At 39.7% G+C, this 14152-nt stretch overlaps 1 protein-coding gene across 9 annotated transcripts in view; it reads left to right on the top strand.

Annotated features, from left to right (window-relative positions):
• Positions 1–14152, top strand: part of DYNC2H1 (dynein cytoplasmic 2 heavy chain 1) — a 339344-nt gene that overhangs the window by 157967 nt on the left and 167225 nt on the right. For 5 of the 9 annotated variants that reach the window (XM_072729934.1, XM_072729931.1, XM_072729932.1 and 2 more), the window contains 5 exons: positions 320–385; positions 2055–2105; positions 2820–2897; positions 5883–6014; positions 6948–7020. In XM_072729934.1, the coding sequence (XP_072586035.1) occupies positions 320–385; positions 2055–2105; positions 2820–2897; positions 5883–6014; positions 6948–7020 (400 nt within the window). The remainder of the gene's footprint in view (positions 1–319; positions 386–2054; positions 2106–2819; positions 2898–5882; positions 6015–6947; positions 7021–14152) is intronic. The other 4 variants (XR_011995854.1, XR_011995852.1, XR_011995853.1 and 1 more) reach the window with 1 other exon arrangement.

Genomic DNA, 14152 nt, shown 5'->3' with positions numbered 1-14152 from the left:
GAGGTTGATTTTATTAGTAGTGAGAATTCAGACCTCAAAATTGGATTTCAGGTACTTAAATAAAACTATTTTTTTAAAGAGATGTATATCATGACTAATATTTAGCATTTTTCTCTAAAACTTTGGGTTCTTTATCTTTCCCACCCAATTCGGAAGTGTTGCCCTGTGTAGGTGCTACCTGAACAGTCACATTTTATATTGATAGAAGTAAATAATTTAAAGATAGAACACAGATTTTGTGAACTGAAATTTCAGGACTAAGCTTTTCCAGAAACACAAGTTTAGAAACAGCAAGATAACATTTTATTATTCTTTACAGGCAGATCAGTTGATGTTCGCTTTGCATTTTGTTCGAGGCATGCATCCTGAACTTTTTCAAGAGAATGTAAGTGGAATAAAGGAGGACAATGTTAGAGTTACAAGGACATTTGGTAATGGGCAGAATTATGGTGAGATTAGAGGTAACTTTAGTCTGAAAAGTATTTATAAGCCTTTTAGTTTTTTTTTTTTTTTACTAAGTTAGACATGTAGTATAAGATGCTCATGTCCGCTTCTCCCCTTCGCGGGAGCCCGGTGTTGGGCAGCGATGGTTAGGTAGTGGGACTTCTCACCATGCCTGGACCTTTCTGAATCCCCGCCCATGGCTTCTCATCCCCATCCAGGCACTCAAGCTGATGCAGGTACGTACTGACACATTAGGGGTACCCAGCTACAGTCAGCCTGTGAAGCCAGAGGCTGGGTAGTTCTCAGAAGCTTCCTTGAGCTCAAAGCCTTATGTTCATCTTTTTCATGTGTAATTTATCTTCTTTATCTATAACTTTATTTCTGGTCTGCCATATCATGTGTCTCCAACTTGAAAAGAACTTCCATCAAGTTAGAGCTAACCAATCCATGTCTGGTGTGCTAATATTTAAAAAGAATTATCTGTAAGTGATTTTCTGGCCAATATCATAAAGTGAGAGTAGAGTAGGAGAGTGTGTGTGTGTGTGGGGGGGATTAGTATATGGACCATGACCTTGTAATCCTTAACTCTCCTTGGTCAGATTCTATTTATGTCCTGGTTTCTCCTGATTTGAATACTTAAAAGAGCACAGACTTTTCCATGTGCCTGTTTTCTCATTGTTCTGATTCCACGTGCTCTGGTTGACTTGTGTTGTTTCTCCTGACTTCTTTAATTTTACTCCTTTATTTCTACCATTAGCTTTGATGCCTTTCCCTCCTCCTGTATAATGATGTCCACCATGATCAGTATTTTCCACACTATGGAATGCTTATATTCCCTAGTTTTCCCTCCTGGAGTATAATTAAATGTTGGGAAAGGAGAACATTTTTCTCTGACTCCTAGCTACTAATAGCAATCACTGCTTCTTTAATGTGATTGTATAATTTCAGTAAGAGGAGTGAGTGGTCAGGCTGGGTGGAGGCAGGAAGTAAGCTTTTTTTTTTTCTATATTGCTCTCAAATTTTATGTGTTTTCTTTATTTGCTGACCAGTATGTAACAAATAATATGTGACACTAGGGGAAGCTCAAGGGAAGTAATAGATTTTCTTGGAGTGTTAGATTCTGTAACATTGGATCTGTTGTGATTTTGTGGATTAAGGTAAAAAATGAATAATGGCAGTCCTCTTCTAATCTGTTGGTAAAGATAACTTAATGGAAGTACTTTTCTCTATTTTTTTCCCCAGGATACACAATTTTAAAATTTTTTGGTACACCAATAAAGTGCTTATTTATTAGTGAAAAATGTCATGTAATAGGACATACACTGAACACAACACGTAAACTTATAGATGAAATGTTATATATACATATAGGAATTGTAGTTATTTTTTGCTTGAGTAAAATTGTTTCTGGTAGTTTTCATATGAATGTTTTATGTTGGTACATGAACTCATTCTTGATGTTGATGTACCAGAAGTGGGAAGGTGAGTTTTTTGTTTTCCACATCCTTAGAAAGCTGCATTGTAAGCCATCTTATAGGGAAATTAAAAAAATTCTGTTAAGTGGTTAGTATTTTCATATTTCTTGTTTTACTCATATTTTTATTCAATAGGAATGGGATACGTTTACAGGTGTGGTTGTGGGAGACATGTTGCGGAAAGCTGTAAGTAAAAATAATAAAATTATTTCACTCTTCGGGAAAATATTTCTGGCTTTGACTTCATAAGATAATTGCTTCAGAGGAATTTTAAAGTACTGTTGAAATTATACTTTAGAGGAACATGTTCTTGTCTCTCCTGTACTTTAAAATAGACATAAAGACATTTATTCTCATCAGAATAATACTACTTAAATACTAAGAAACTAATACAATTTCTTTCAGTATATGTTTTATTCCAAGAAGACTTTGATGATCTTGAGAAAATAAAATTTTGTGTATGACTAGGAAAATTCTTACATAACTTGTTTAAGAGTTTTTTAATTTTTGATAACGTCATTCAAATTTAGCTTTTTCTCTACTAATTTTCTGTCTGAACATGTAATGAATAATATTTTTCTTCAAAGCAACATAACCCGAAATGTGTTGCAAAATCTAGATTATGTCTGAAATGCAAAATTTATAGCAGTTCATTATATTTTATTCCATTTTTCTGAAGTTTCATAAAAGATTATGCACAATGAAAATGAATACATTTATGTAAATTGTTATCTATACCTTGTTATATTGAATTTTATCATAGTGACTTGTAAAATAAAGTAGTAATACATAGAATGAGTTTTTTAAAATTAGTGCTCATAAAATTAGCTAGTCACTTGTTAATTTTTCTAAGTCTGAATTTTACCAAATATACCAAAGAGAATAATTTTTCCTATAAAGGACTCTCAGCAAAGAATCCGTGATCAACTCCCATCGTGGATAGACCAGGAGCGAAGCTGGGCAGTGGCAACGCTAAAGGTATTCATGACATTTCTACTTTGGGGGTATTTAAAATTTTCCTGTACTTAAATCGTTTATTTTTTACATGCTTATACTTAGTGTTGATATTTCTGTGAATATGCCATCGAATCCCTGGGTAAAAGGATAGTAAAGAATTGATTATTCTATTCTGATTAGTGCTTTAATCTGTAGCTAAATCTTTCATTCAACATACATGTTTGAATGTATGCATTCATACAACTTGCCAACTTACATTGGTTCCTGGGTGTAAGGTGGATGCTGAGGACAGGGTGAGAGCAGGAAATGCAGTTCAGAAGCCCAACTGCCAGCAGTTTCGTCTGTGTTCTGTACTCAGGCCTCACTGGTACTTTAGTTGGGAATGCAAAACGAGATGAACCTCCTTCTCTCAAAATCTATATGTATGTTTCTTTTCCTTTTTTCCTTCCCTACGCCTTACAGTTGCTGTCGTGTGACAGTGGCATGTAGTAAAAAAAGCAAGAGTAGAGGTGCTTGCTGGTGACTTACTGTTTTCACAGCGTTATGCAGGGCGTGAAAGTGGATCACTTCACTGCATGTTTCCAACAGCCTGATGAGGAAGCTCCTGTTCCTGTCCTCATTTGACAGATGAGAAAACCAGGCCCAGAGCGATGTGGTCTCTGCTTATGGTGACTTAGGAAGTAGAGTCAGGATTTGATATTGGGCTCCTGGTGGTAGAGTCTGGGCTGGTTACCACAACTCTGTACTGCCTGTTTTTCGTAGGTTTTTATCGAATAGAGTCAGTAGATCCTGTTTTGTTGTCAGTGAATCTTTTTTCTCATCAGCCATTTATTTAGTTCCTACTGCTGGTCAGCACAGTGCCCATGGAGTTCAGATTGCGGTTTTACAATACAGAGAGGCAGCACTGAGCCCACTTGCCCTGTAGGGAGGATGACAGGGAGAACATATTTGTGATATGGTTGGCACCCTACTGGAGCTATACCCCTGGTGTTTGATCCTGTGTCTATTGGGAGACCAGCATGCTGCCTACTGCACTATGGCCATCCCACATTTCTAGCCAAAAACAGAATGATTATATAATGTGGAGCATAAACTGGTAGCAGGAGGCCCTTATACACTAATTGCCACTAAATTTAATAGACTACCATCAAATGTTATCCTAATAGGCTTAGATCACTTATTAAAAATAATGAAAGTGAAATATACTTAATTTTCTACTGTGTAAGTTTAATTTTAGTCAAGTTACATAATGAAATTTGGGCAATATAATGGGTTATTTAGAAGTGAATATAGCTACTTGGATGAAGCATCCTTAAGTACTTGATTTATGTTTATGCCATGTGACATTCTAGTACTGCAGATACAAATCTTCCAAATTCGCCATTCTTTTCAATACCAGTTATCCATATATACAGATTTACATTTCTCATCTTGAAGCCCAGTGTTGATAAAAGTTTGGAAGAGAGATTGCCAGAGGGAAGGGGGGATGGGCAAAGTCGGTGAAGTGGCATGGGAGGTGAGGCACAGCACAGGGAACAGAGTCAGTGGTGATGTGATAGCACTGTGTGGAGAGAGATGGTGCTTGTGATGACATAGTTGTATAGCTAAAACTAATGTAACATATATACTCAAAATATACTCAAAAAAAAATTTTAATGGGCAAAAGACCTGAATAGACCTTTTTCTAAAACGGACATACAAATGGCTGACATATATACAAAAAAGGTGCTCAGCATCACTGATCATTAGGGAAATACAAAGTCAATCACAGGTACCAGTTCACAACTCTTAGGATGGCTATAATTGGAAAGACAAGATAACATGTGATGGCAGCGTGATGGAGAAAAGGGAAAATGTACACTGTTGTTGAGAATATGAATTGGCGCAGCCTTTATGAAAACATTGTGGAGTGTCCTCAAAAAATTAAAACTAGAACTACTGTATGCTCCAGCAGTCCTACTTCTTACCTCTGGGTATAAATTCAAAGGAAATGTTTATTATTATAATTCACCCAAGATATAGTCACAATCTACATGTTCATCAGTGGATGAATGGATGAAGAAAGTGTGATATATCCATCTATAAGAGAATATTATTAACAAGTGTGAATTTATTCCATTATGGTAATTATTTCACAGTGTAAATTTATGAGAGCATTCCTTAAATACATACAATTTTGTCAGTGATACCTCAGTAAGGCCGAGAAGGATGAAAAACCAAGTTTGGAAGAGATGGTAGTCTTGGAGGTAGAAGGGAACAAATGTGTTAAGGCAGAGCCTTGAGAGATGGTGGCATTTTTTTTTTTAAGATTTTCTAAATTTATTTATTCATAACAGACAGAGAGAGAGGCAGAGACACAGGCAGAGGGAGAAGCAGGCTCCATGCAAGGAGCCTGATGTGGGACTCGATCTGGGTGTCCAGAATCAGGCCCTGGGCTGAAGGCAGTGCCAAACCGCTGGGCCACTGGGGCTGCCTGAGGCAGTGGTGTTTAAGGTGAATGTTGAATGCTCAGTAGGAACTGATGAGAAATCTTGGGTAGAGATTAATAAGTAGAGACTTAGAACGTCTAGGGGCAAGGAAGCCAACATGTGTACGAATGGGACATAAGTGGATGTGGGCTAGGAAACACATGCTTTCCTCAGGATTTGGTGTTGGCGGGAAAATTGGCGGTTGTGATCGTCCTGTGCAGCTGAAGCGAGGCACAGGTTCGTGCACACTCACACACATCTGTCCTTTCTCCAGAAGGTGAGGTTCTTCTGTAGAGACAAGACTCGATCACTTGCACATACTGCTTTCGTGCTACTTGGGAAATGTTTAATTTTACCTGCTTATGGGTTGGAGCAGTCCAACACCCTGTTTCTGATCTAGAAATTAGCAGATGGAGCCAGTGTAAAGGGGGGAAAGCAGCCAACACATGCCCATTGGTACTTGGTTTTAGTTTACTTTTTCAGTAGTGCACACACATGTGCTTGTGGCTCATTGTGTGGGGCTGTGCTTGTGTTTTAGATTGCCCTCCCCAGTCTTTATCAGACCCTCTGCTTTGACGACGTGGCTCTGTGGCGGACATACTATCACAGCTCGGTGTGTGAGCAAGAGTTTCCATCTATTCTGGCAAAGAAAGTCTCCTCATTTCAGCAGGTGAGTTATCTCAATGCTTAAAAATATCTGACATTTCTTTTGTATTCAGAAGCTATTTCAAGGAAAGCTCTGCCTTTGGGTGTGGCATAATGTTATGGCGGGGAAAGGCTTTCAGCTTTTCCATCTGCCTGGGTGGGGGGGATGTCACCGGCAGAATTTCTGGATAGGATGTCCCCCTGTGGCCCTACTTCTTCCCTCTACCTCCTCCCCTGTCTCCGCCCAAAGAGTGACTGTGCCATAGAGAAAGAGTCCTGGCAAGTTTTCCCAGTCTGGATCTCAACAGAGTAGTGAACCTGCTGATGGGTTCTGCCCCATCAGTTGGGGAGGCACAGGCTGCGAGTGGCTGGTCTCTCTAGGAGCAGGTCCTCTGGGTCACTGACCCTGGTTTGTGTCTCTTCCTTGGCTGCGGGTGCTTTTGTCCTTGAATGCCCCTTTACCACACTGAATGCCCCTTTACCAAGTACAGTTTAAAAAAAGAAGGAAAGAAAGCTAAGAAGAACTTTATTTGAAAACAGAAACATCTAGGTTTATACATGATTGACTGTAAAAATAGTGATTTGAAAATCTTAGGATTTGAGGGCTTCTCTTCGATGTATATGCTCTTCGTGTATATGCTCTTGCTTTCACCTGCTTTTGGCCCTTGTCAGATACTGAAGACAGAGTAAGACCTATGGCTCCTGCATGCTCCTGCTGACTCAGATGACAAGCTTGAGGCAGTAAATGGGTTTTAGTAAAAGTTTTCACTATTAAGGACGTATCTTTGTATAAAACTATTGTGACAGTTTGTGTAAGAAAATATTGTGGAACAGTGATCAGTGTTCGTGTATTTAAGTAAATATTTGTTTAGTTAACTAACATTAACTACTGCTTAACTACTGCCTAAAGTTCTCAGGGGAACTTACTATTTAAAAATGCCCCACACTTTATTTTAAGGTTCTCGTGGTACAGGCCCTCAGACCAGACAGATTGCAAAGTGCCATGGCTTTGTTTGCATGTAAAACTCTGGGTAAGTGCAGTACTTTTCTAGAACTAGACTGCTGACTGGAATTATTTGGTTTTTAATTTACGTTTGAGTTTATGTTACCCTTGGTTTAGAAGATTATAAAGTCTTTTCCTTCATTCTACTTATCTTAAAACCCTTATTGGATTAAAAAATAAATGTATGTTGCATGTGACTGGTTTACACTAATATGTAGTAAATCTGATGCATCATTGACATCCTATATTTAGTTAATATAGTGTTTGAGATTTAAAAAATTATTTTATTGTGAAAACACTTTAGACATTTATACATTTGTTCTTAATAGGACTTTAAAGCAGGGAATGAAGTGTTTGACTTAGATAACTAAAGTAAAATAAAGTAATATCCATAATCCTAAGGGGGGAAAAGCCTTTAAAATGAATTATTTTTTGCTCTAAGCAAAAAATGAAGAATTTGTCTTTTAGCTTACAATCTATGCAATCCATTTTTAAAGTCTGTCTTCTCAGAAAGAATGAAAAGTTATTCATTTGTAAGTAAACTATAGCATATTTTGATTTTTCTCAAGAGAATTTGGAAAACTATGTTAAAGAAAGACTATGTAAAGTATTTTAGTTGAAATGGAGTCATCTAAGAATAGCGAATCTGTATTCCTAAACCACAGGAAGTTTGGAAATGAAAAATCTGGCATAGGTGAAGATGTATGCTGATGTATGCATTTTTTCTAGAAATCCTCCATCTCTATTTAACATTTTATTCATATATGAAATTTTTAAAAAATTTTTAAAAGATTTTATTTATTTATTCATGAGAGACACAGAGAGAGAGAGATCTTATCTGCACTGATTTTATTTCCTTTGGTAGAAAATCTAAACCCTTCTTTGTGTGTATGTTTTTTTTTTAAATTTTACTTATTTATTCATGAGAGACACACACACACACACAGAGAGAGAGAGAGAGAGAGAGAGAGAGAGAGAGGCAGAGACACAGGCAGAGGGAGAAGCAGGCTCCATGCAGGGAGCCCGACGTGGGACTCGATCCTGGGTCTCCAGGATCATACCCTGGGCTGAAGGCGGTGCTAAACCGCTGAGCCACCTGGGCTGCCCCATATATGAAATTTTATGTGGACTTTGTCTTAATTATTTTTTAATAATTATGTATCTTTTTGTTCATAGATTTTCTCATATAAATAAGCTTAGCAAAGAATTTTAGGAAATTGGAAAAAAATATACTGGGTTTTCAGTACTCATCACTGGAAAACTTGACAGGACTGAGTAATCATTCTTCTGTTGTCTTGTAAAGTTGTTAGAGTTGACTGTACCAGGTCCTATTCTTTTTTTCTTAATTTTTAAGATTTTATTTATTCATGAGAGACACAGAGAGAAGCAGCCTCCATGCAGGGAGACTAATGCGGGACTTGATCCTGGACCTCAGGATCATACCTTGAGCCAGAGGTAGACGCCCAAATGTTGAGCCACCCAGCTATCCATACTAGGGTCCTGTTCTGAGAAATTGTCTCAGCTTCAGTTTTGTTCTAGTAAACACACTTTTTCATTTAAACGTGGCTGTTTGTAACAATCCAAATGACACTAACACTTAAATCGTCGTTTTATATGCCAGGTACTAGTCTGTGCTGCACACATATCTGCTTGCTTAATCCCCACACTAGCATCACGAAGGGCTATTTTTAAATACTGATTTAAAAATGAGGAAACAACATCACATAGCTAATAAACAACCGAATTCAGATTCAGACTCCTGCTCCTTAGTTCATGTTCTTATTAAGTACTGAAGGGGTCACATTTTTCCTCAGTGTGGAGGGATATTTTTGGCAGGTGCTCACATGAACATGTATAAAGTTATCCACACATATTCACCCGCAATCTAACCTAGTGTAGCAGTTTCCTGGGGCTTCTGTAAGTATCACAAACTAGGTGGCTTCATGCAACAGAAATTTGTCATCTCTTGATGTTGGAGGCTAGAAGTCCAAAATCAATGTTACTGCAAGGCCATGCTCCCTCTGAAACCCATGGGGAATCCACCAGTGCCCCTCCATGGCCTCTAGTGGTTTGCTGGCCACCTGGCTTTTCTTGGGTCACAACTGCATAATCTGCATGATATTTTCCCCGAGTATCTCTTCACATGTCTGACTCCTAATGAGGCCCCATCATGTGGGGGTATATTCCAATATGACCTTGTCTGAAGCTAATTCTCTCTGTCCTGACCTTGCTTCCATGTAAGGTCATTCTGAGGTATTGGAATTATAGCTTCAGCTTCTCTGTTTTGGAGGAACACCATTCAACCCTTACTACCCATCAGTCCAGCTTTTCACCTAATGGCCGTCTTCTGCTTCCCCCCTCTGGCAGAGAACACACATGCGCACACAGGTGCACAACATCTTGAGGCTCGAATGAGACTGGCCACCCAGCTGGCTGCTCTGGGTCTGTGGAGATGCACCTGCATGTGCTCTGGCTTACCTTCCCTTGAGCAAGAAGAGGAGAGTCTCTCTGTCTGATGGCTTGCCTGTGTCCCCGCTCATTTTTACTCTGGTCTGGCGGAATGTCCACTAACTCTTGGTTGCAAGTGATAGGTGCTGATCCCACTCCAGTGAGGAAGGGCAGTTCTGTAACCAGTACCCAGGAAGCTAGAGCTAGGGCTGGCCTCGGTGCCCGCAGGTCTCATGGACTCCAGCAACGTGGGCCTTCTTTCCTAGTGCCAGCCTTACACATTCTCCCTCCATTTCTCTTCTCTCTCCCCTCACTCCATCTTTGTGTCTCTGTTTCTCTTTGTGTCTTTATCTCTTTCCTGCCTGTGTGTTGCCTTTGGCCTTTGAGCTCATATGTATTCTGTGTATGAGGCTGCCCGCCTCCTGGGATAGAATTTAAAGCTTGTGATGAGAGAGAGCTTTCCCTTCCAACCTCACTTTCAGAATCCCAGGAATAGACTCTGATGTGCTTGGCTTGGTAACATGATCAGCTCTGCAGCTCATCCTGCCAGAAATACATGCAATAGCAGTTTCCCCAAGAGCGGTCATGGGTGGAGGAGGGTCTGCTACCAGAAATGAGGGAAGAACTGCTATTGTCAAAAGATACCCACTAGTCAGTTTATTATTTTTTTTTATAAATTTATTTTTTATTGGTGTTCAATTTGCCAACATACAGAATAACACCCGGTGCTCATCCCATCAAGTGCCCACCTCAGTGCTCGTCACCCAGTCATCCCCACTCCCCGCCCACCTCCCCTTCCACCACCCCTAGTTCATTTCCCAGAGTTAGGAGTCAGTTTACATGTCATGTGTTTTAACTGGTTCTCACACTGAAGTAGTTGGGTGGTTGCACATTAATGTATAAAGTGCATTTTGAAAGGCTGACTCCTTTAAAAGTTACAAGTATCTAACTTCTGATTCTGGAAAATGAGGTATTTGAACAAAGATACTAGTGTCCATGTTAACAAATACCCAAAGCATACTTTGTCTTGTGACCGAAACGTTTAGTGTGTTGCCAAACGCAGACATGCATGTTGGTAGTAACTGGATAGTGGGCATATGATTAATGTGAAAACTGTCCCTGCATCTGCCACTTGGATGTTAGCTGAGGGAAGTGGCCTTTTACCAACATTTTTTAGAAACACAGGAGCAGTGAGACAGGAGTTCTTCACTCCCATTGTCAGACCTTCCCAGCAGCTCTACGGGAGCTCTGTTCGTTATCTCTCTCATGTCCCTGTGAGTGAGTGGCCTGCTCCAGTGAAAGGCCAACCTATCTGCACTGTTTCTTACTCCTGCCATTTCCCCTTCTCCATCAGCAATTTCACCTCCTTGAAGGGACCATTTTGTCAGCAACAATCCTGTCTCACAAATGGCCCCCTCCAGCTGCTGCTCTTTCTGCAGCAGGACGTGTGGGCAGCGTGTCTTGGTGAGACTGCAACGGCCACTCTGCGCTCACTCTGTCCTGCTCGCTCGCTCTTTGCTTCTACCCAGCAGCCCCCCAGGATTGCTCTATTACCTCCACAGAGCTGTTTTGTATACTTCCTTTAAATGCTCTTTACTTTCTACTCTGGGTTAGTGTTTCTTTCAGTCCTCAGCCATTTCAAGCTGTTCCTTGTCATTTTCCCATATGGGCAGTTTCTCGGCATGTCTTCAAAATGTTGGCCTATTTATTCTTCCTTCCAGCACATTCTCTCTCTAGTAAACTTGCTGGCTTGCAGAGCTATCCGTGAATTACTGATTCTTTGTCTCCTGTTCTTAGCCCTGACCTCCTGGAATTCTAGACTCCTCTGTCCAAGTGCTTATTTGATATTTTCATGTGAACGTCATGTCACAGATTCAACAGGACCGACCTAGAACTTGGACTTGTCTATACCAGTATCCACTCAGTTGCTCATACCAAATACCCCTCCTCCTTGTCCTTTACTTTCCAGACTCCATCTACCAGCAAGTTTTTTTGGCTCTAACATATGCTCTGAATTAATTTACTTTGCTCCATTTGCTACTAATTTAATGCAAACTGTTATCCTCTCTCACCTTGGTAACTGCCGTAGCTTTGGCTCTGTCTTCAGAATGCATTCAGAATCCACTTCTCACCCCTCCATTACCACCTACCCACTTTGTTTCAGCCACTGGCACATAAACAGGATTACCGCTGTTCAGGCTGCTTTTCTCCCCACTCCCAGTTTATTCTCAACAGAGCAGCCACAGGGCCATTAGAAATACCAGTTAGATCATAGAGCTCCTCAGGCCCGAGTCTTCTGATGGCCTCATCTATCCTGTATCCTTACCCTGTCTTAAAGGGTCTTAGCTCTTCCAGTCCTGAGTTTGCCCCTTAGATCCCTGCTCCTTCCACTCTGACCCTCTTCCAGTCCTTTCCAACCATAAGAGACCTTGCCTGTTCTTCTGGAGTACCTAATGTGTTTCTGCCATCTCAGGACCTTTTTGCACCCGCTGTTCTTTCCAGGAGAGCTCACTCCTTTCCCCACTTACTTCCCTGCTTCTCTGCTCAAATGTCACTTTTTCAGTGATGATTTCCCTGAGCACTCTATATAAAACAATGTACTCCTACTTGCTCTTTTATGTGACTTATTTTCCTCCATAACCATCGCTAACATCTGACACATTGTTATTGTGTGTTCTCCAACTAGAATACAAGCCTGGAGAGGGATCTTAAATCACTTCTGGAGGGACACCTGGGTGGCTCAGCGGTTGAGTATCTGCCTTCAGTTCAGGGCATGATCCTGGGATCCGGGATCGAGTCCCATATCAGGCTTCCTGCAGGGAGCCTGCTTCTTCCTCTGCCATATGTCTGCCTCTCTCTGTCTCTGTCTCTGTCTCTCTGTCTCTCATGAATAAATAAATAAAATATTAAAAAATTCATTTCTGGAACAGAGGCACTATAAATGCTTGTTTTGACTTGGTCTCCCTACTTGAGCTCTTGCCTCCTTTCCAATCCATTCTCTTCATACAGCTGTGTAGTCTTTAAAAATTGAAACTAGATCATCTCAGTTTTTGTATACGATCTCCAAAATATTCTCAGACCACTTAGAATAAAATCCGGATCCTTACATAAGCTTATAAGACTCTGCTTGCTTCTCTGACCTCAACTGTACCACTCTTGCTTGTTCCCCATGTACCTGTGGGAAAAACTGCTTTCAGACCTTTGCACCATCTTTCTGCTCTGTGCTTTTCCTTCTTTTGTTTGTTTGTTTGTTTGTTTTGGATCCTTTTCTGGATATTTTATTTAATATAGGAATGTCTTCCAGTGACCTGAATAATACTTCTTAGTTCTCCAGTAGTAAAGATTATTACTCCCTTTAATACTTCTTTTAAAGAAAAAGGTTATTTTATTAAAATTCAAGCATAATGCACAGTGTTGTGCTGAGCACCAGGTGTTGCATGGAAGTGCTGAATCCTTCATTCAGATGTTAGCTTTATAATACTGCAGTTCCAGAGAGGTCTTTCTGGGCCACCAAACAGGCCCAACACATCAACCTGTGTTAATTCCCTATAATAGGACTCAACACTATCCAACATGTTTCTGGCCTATCTATATATTTATTATCTGTTTCTATAACTCATTGCAAGTTTAAGTAAAACAAGGCAATTTTCAGAGAGGTTCTTTAGTGTCTATCCTTTCCTCACTCCCATAGTCTTTGGAAATTTGCTCTTTATACTTTATTGTTCATGACCTCTCTTACTGACTTTGTAGTTTGACCTTCTACCAACTCTTTGGAATACTGCTCTTGTGGTACCATTTTATCTCCAGGTTAAATGACATTTAAGATTTAATGCACCAACCAAAAACCTCATGATATTCACATATTCAAATGTTTTGAAAGTTTAATATACTTCTAAAATCATATTCTGCCTATTTTTAAGTGAAAGTTCTATATGCTGGTATATGGCTGGATGATTTTGTATTTGGTCAAATGGTTTTATTATTATAGTTTTCATATAAATTGGAGTTTTTATTGTATGAGTAAGTTTTAAAAATTCAAATTGCTAGAGAATGACAAGCACTTATATCTTTTTAATCAAATTCTAAAGATTTAATCTCAAATGTAATTTCTCAAGCATAATTCCTGTGGAAAAGATTTTTATTTAGTTTTAGCAGTCCTTTTTATAATCTCTAAACTTTAAAATAGTAACTTAAAAAATGTTTATGAAAGTAGTGTCAGTTTCAAAATAGGGCCATCCTCAAAATTTTTAGGCATGTCACTTTAATCTTCCAAACCAAGCTTTAATATACTAGCCAAATCTACTCCATTACTTTTTAAAAATAGCAGTTACCAGATGCTAAATTCAGACTTGAGTAATTTTGATTGAATTTTGACTTTCTAAGGTAACTAGTCTGAGCAAGTATTGTACTGTGTATGTTGGGGTTATTAGGAGCATGTTCCTGGGAGGTGTTAGAGCGGCCCCGGGGGGCTCTCCATTCAAGAGTCTATGTGAACCTTGTGGCTTTCCTGCTTCAGAGCTCGTCCTCTGGTCCATGGTCCATGCCCACAGCCCTTCCGAGACACCTCATTTCCCTGGCTCCATCTGTCTCATCAAGTCTGTCCAAGAGGAAATGGAGAGGACATAAGGACATGCATATTCATTTTTTTTTTGTTGTTGTTGTTGCCTCTGTAACAAACCACCACAAATGAGCAGCTGAGAACGATACTTGTG

Source organism: Vulpes vulpes, chromosome 12 (genome assembly GCF_048418805.1).
Source record: "Vulpes vulpes isolate BD-2025 chromosome 12, VulVul3, whole genome shotgun sequence".
In the NCBI taxonomy this organism is placed as follows: domain Eukaryota; kingdom Metazoa; phylum Chordata; class Mammalia; order Carnivora; family Canidae; genus Vulpes; species Vulpes vulpes.
The sequence above is the reverse complement of the archived record's forward strand: the minus strand, read 5'-3'. Positions and strand labels throughout refer to the sequence as shown.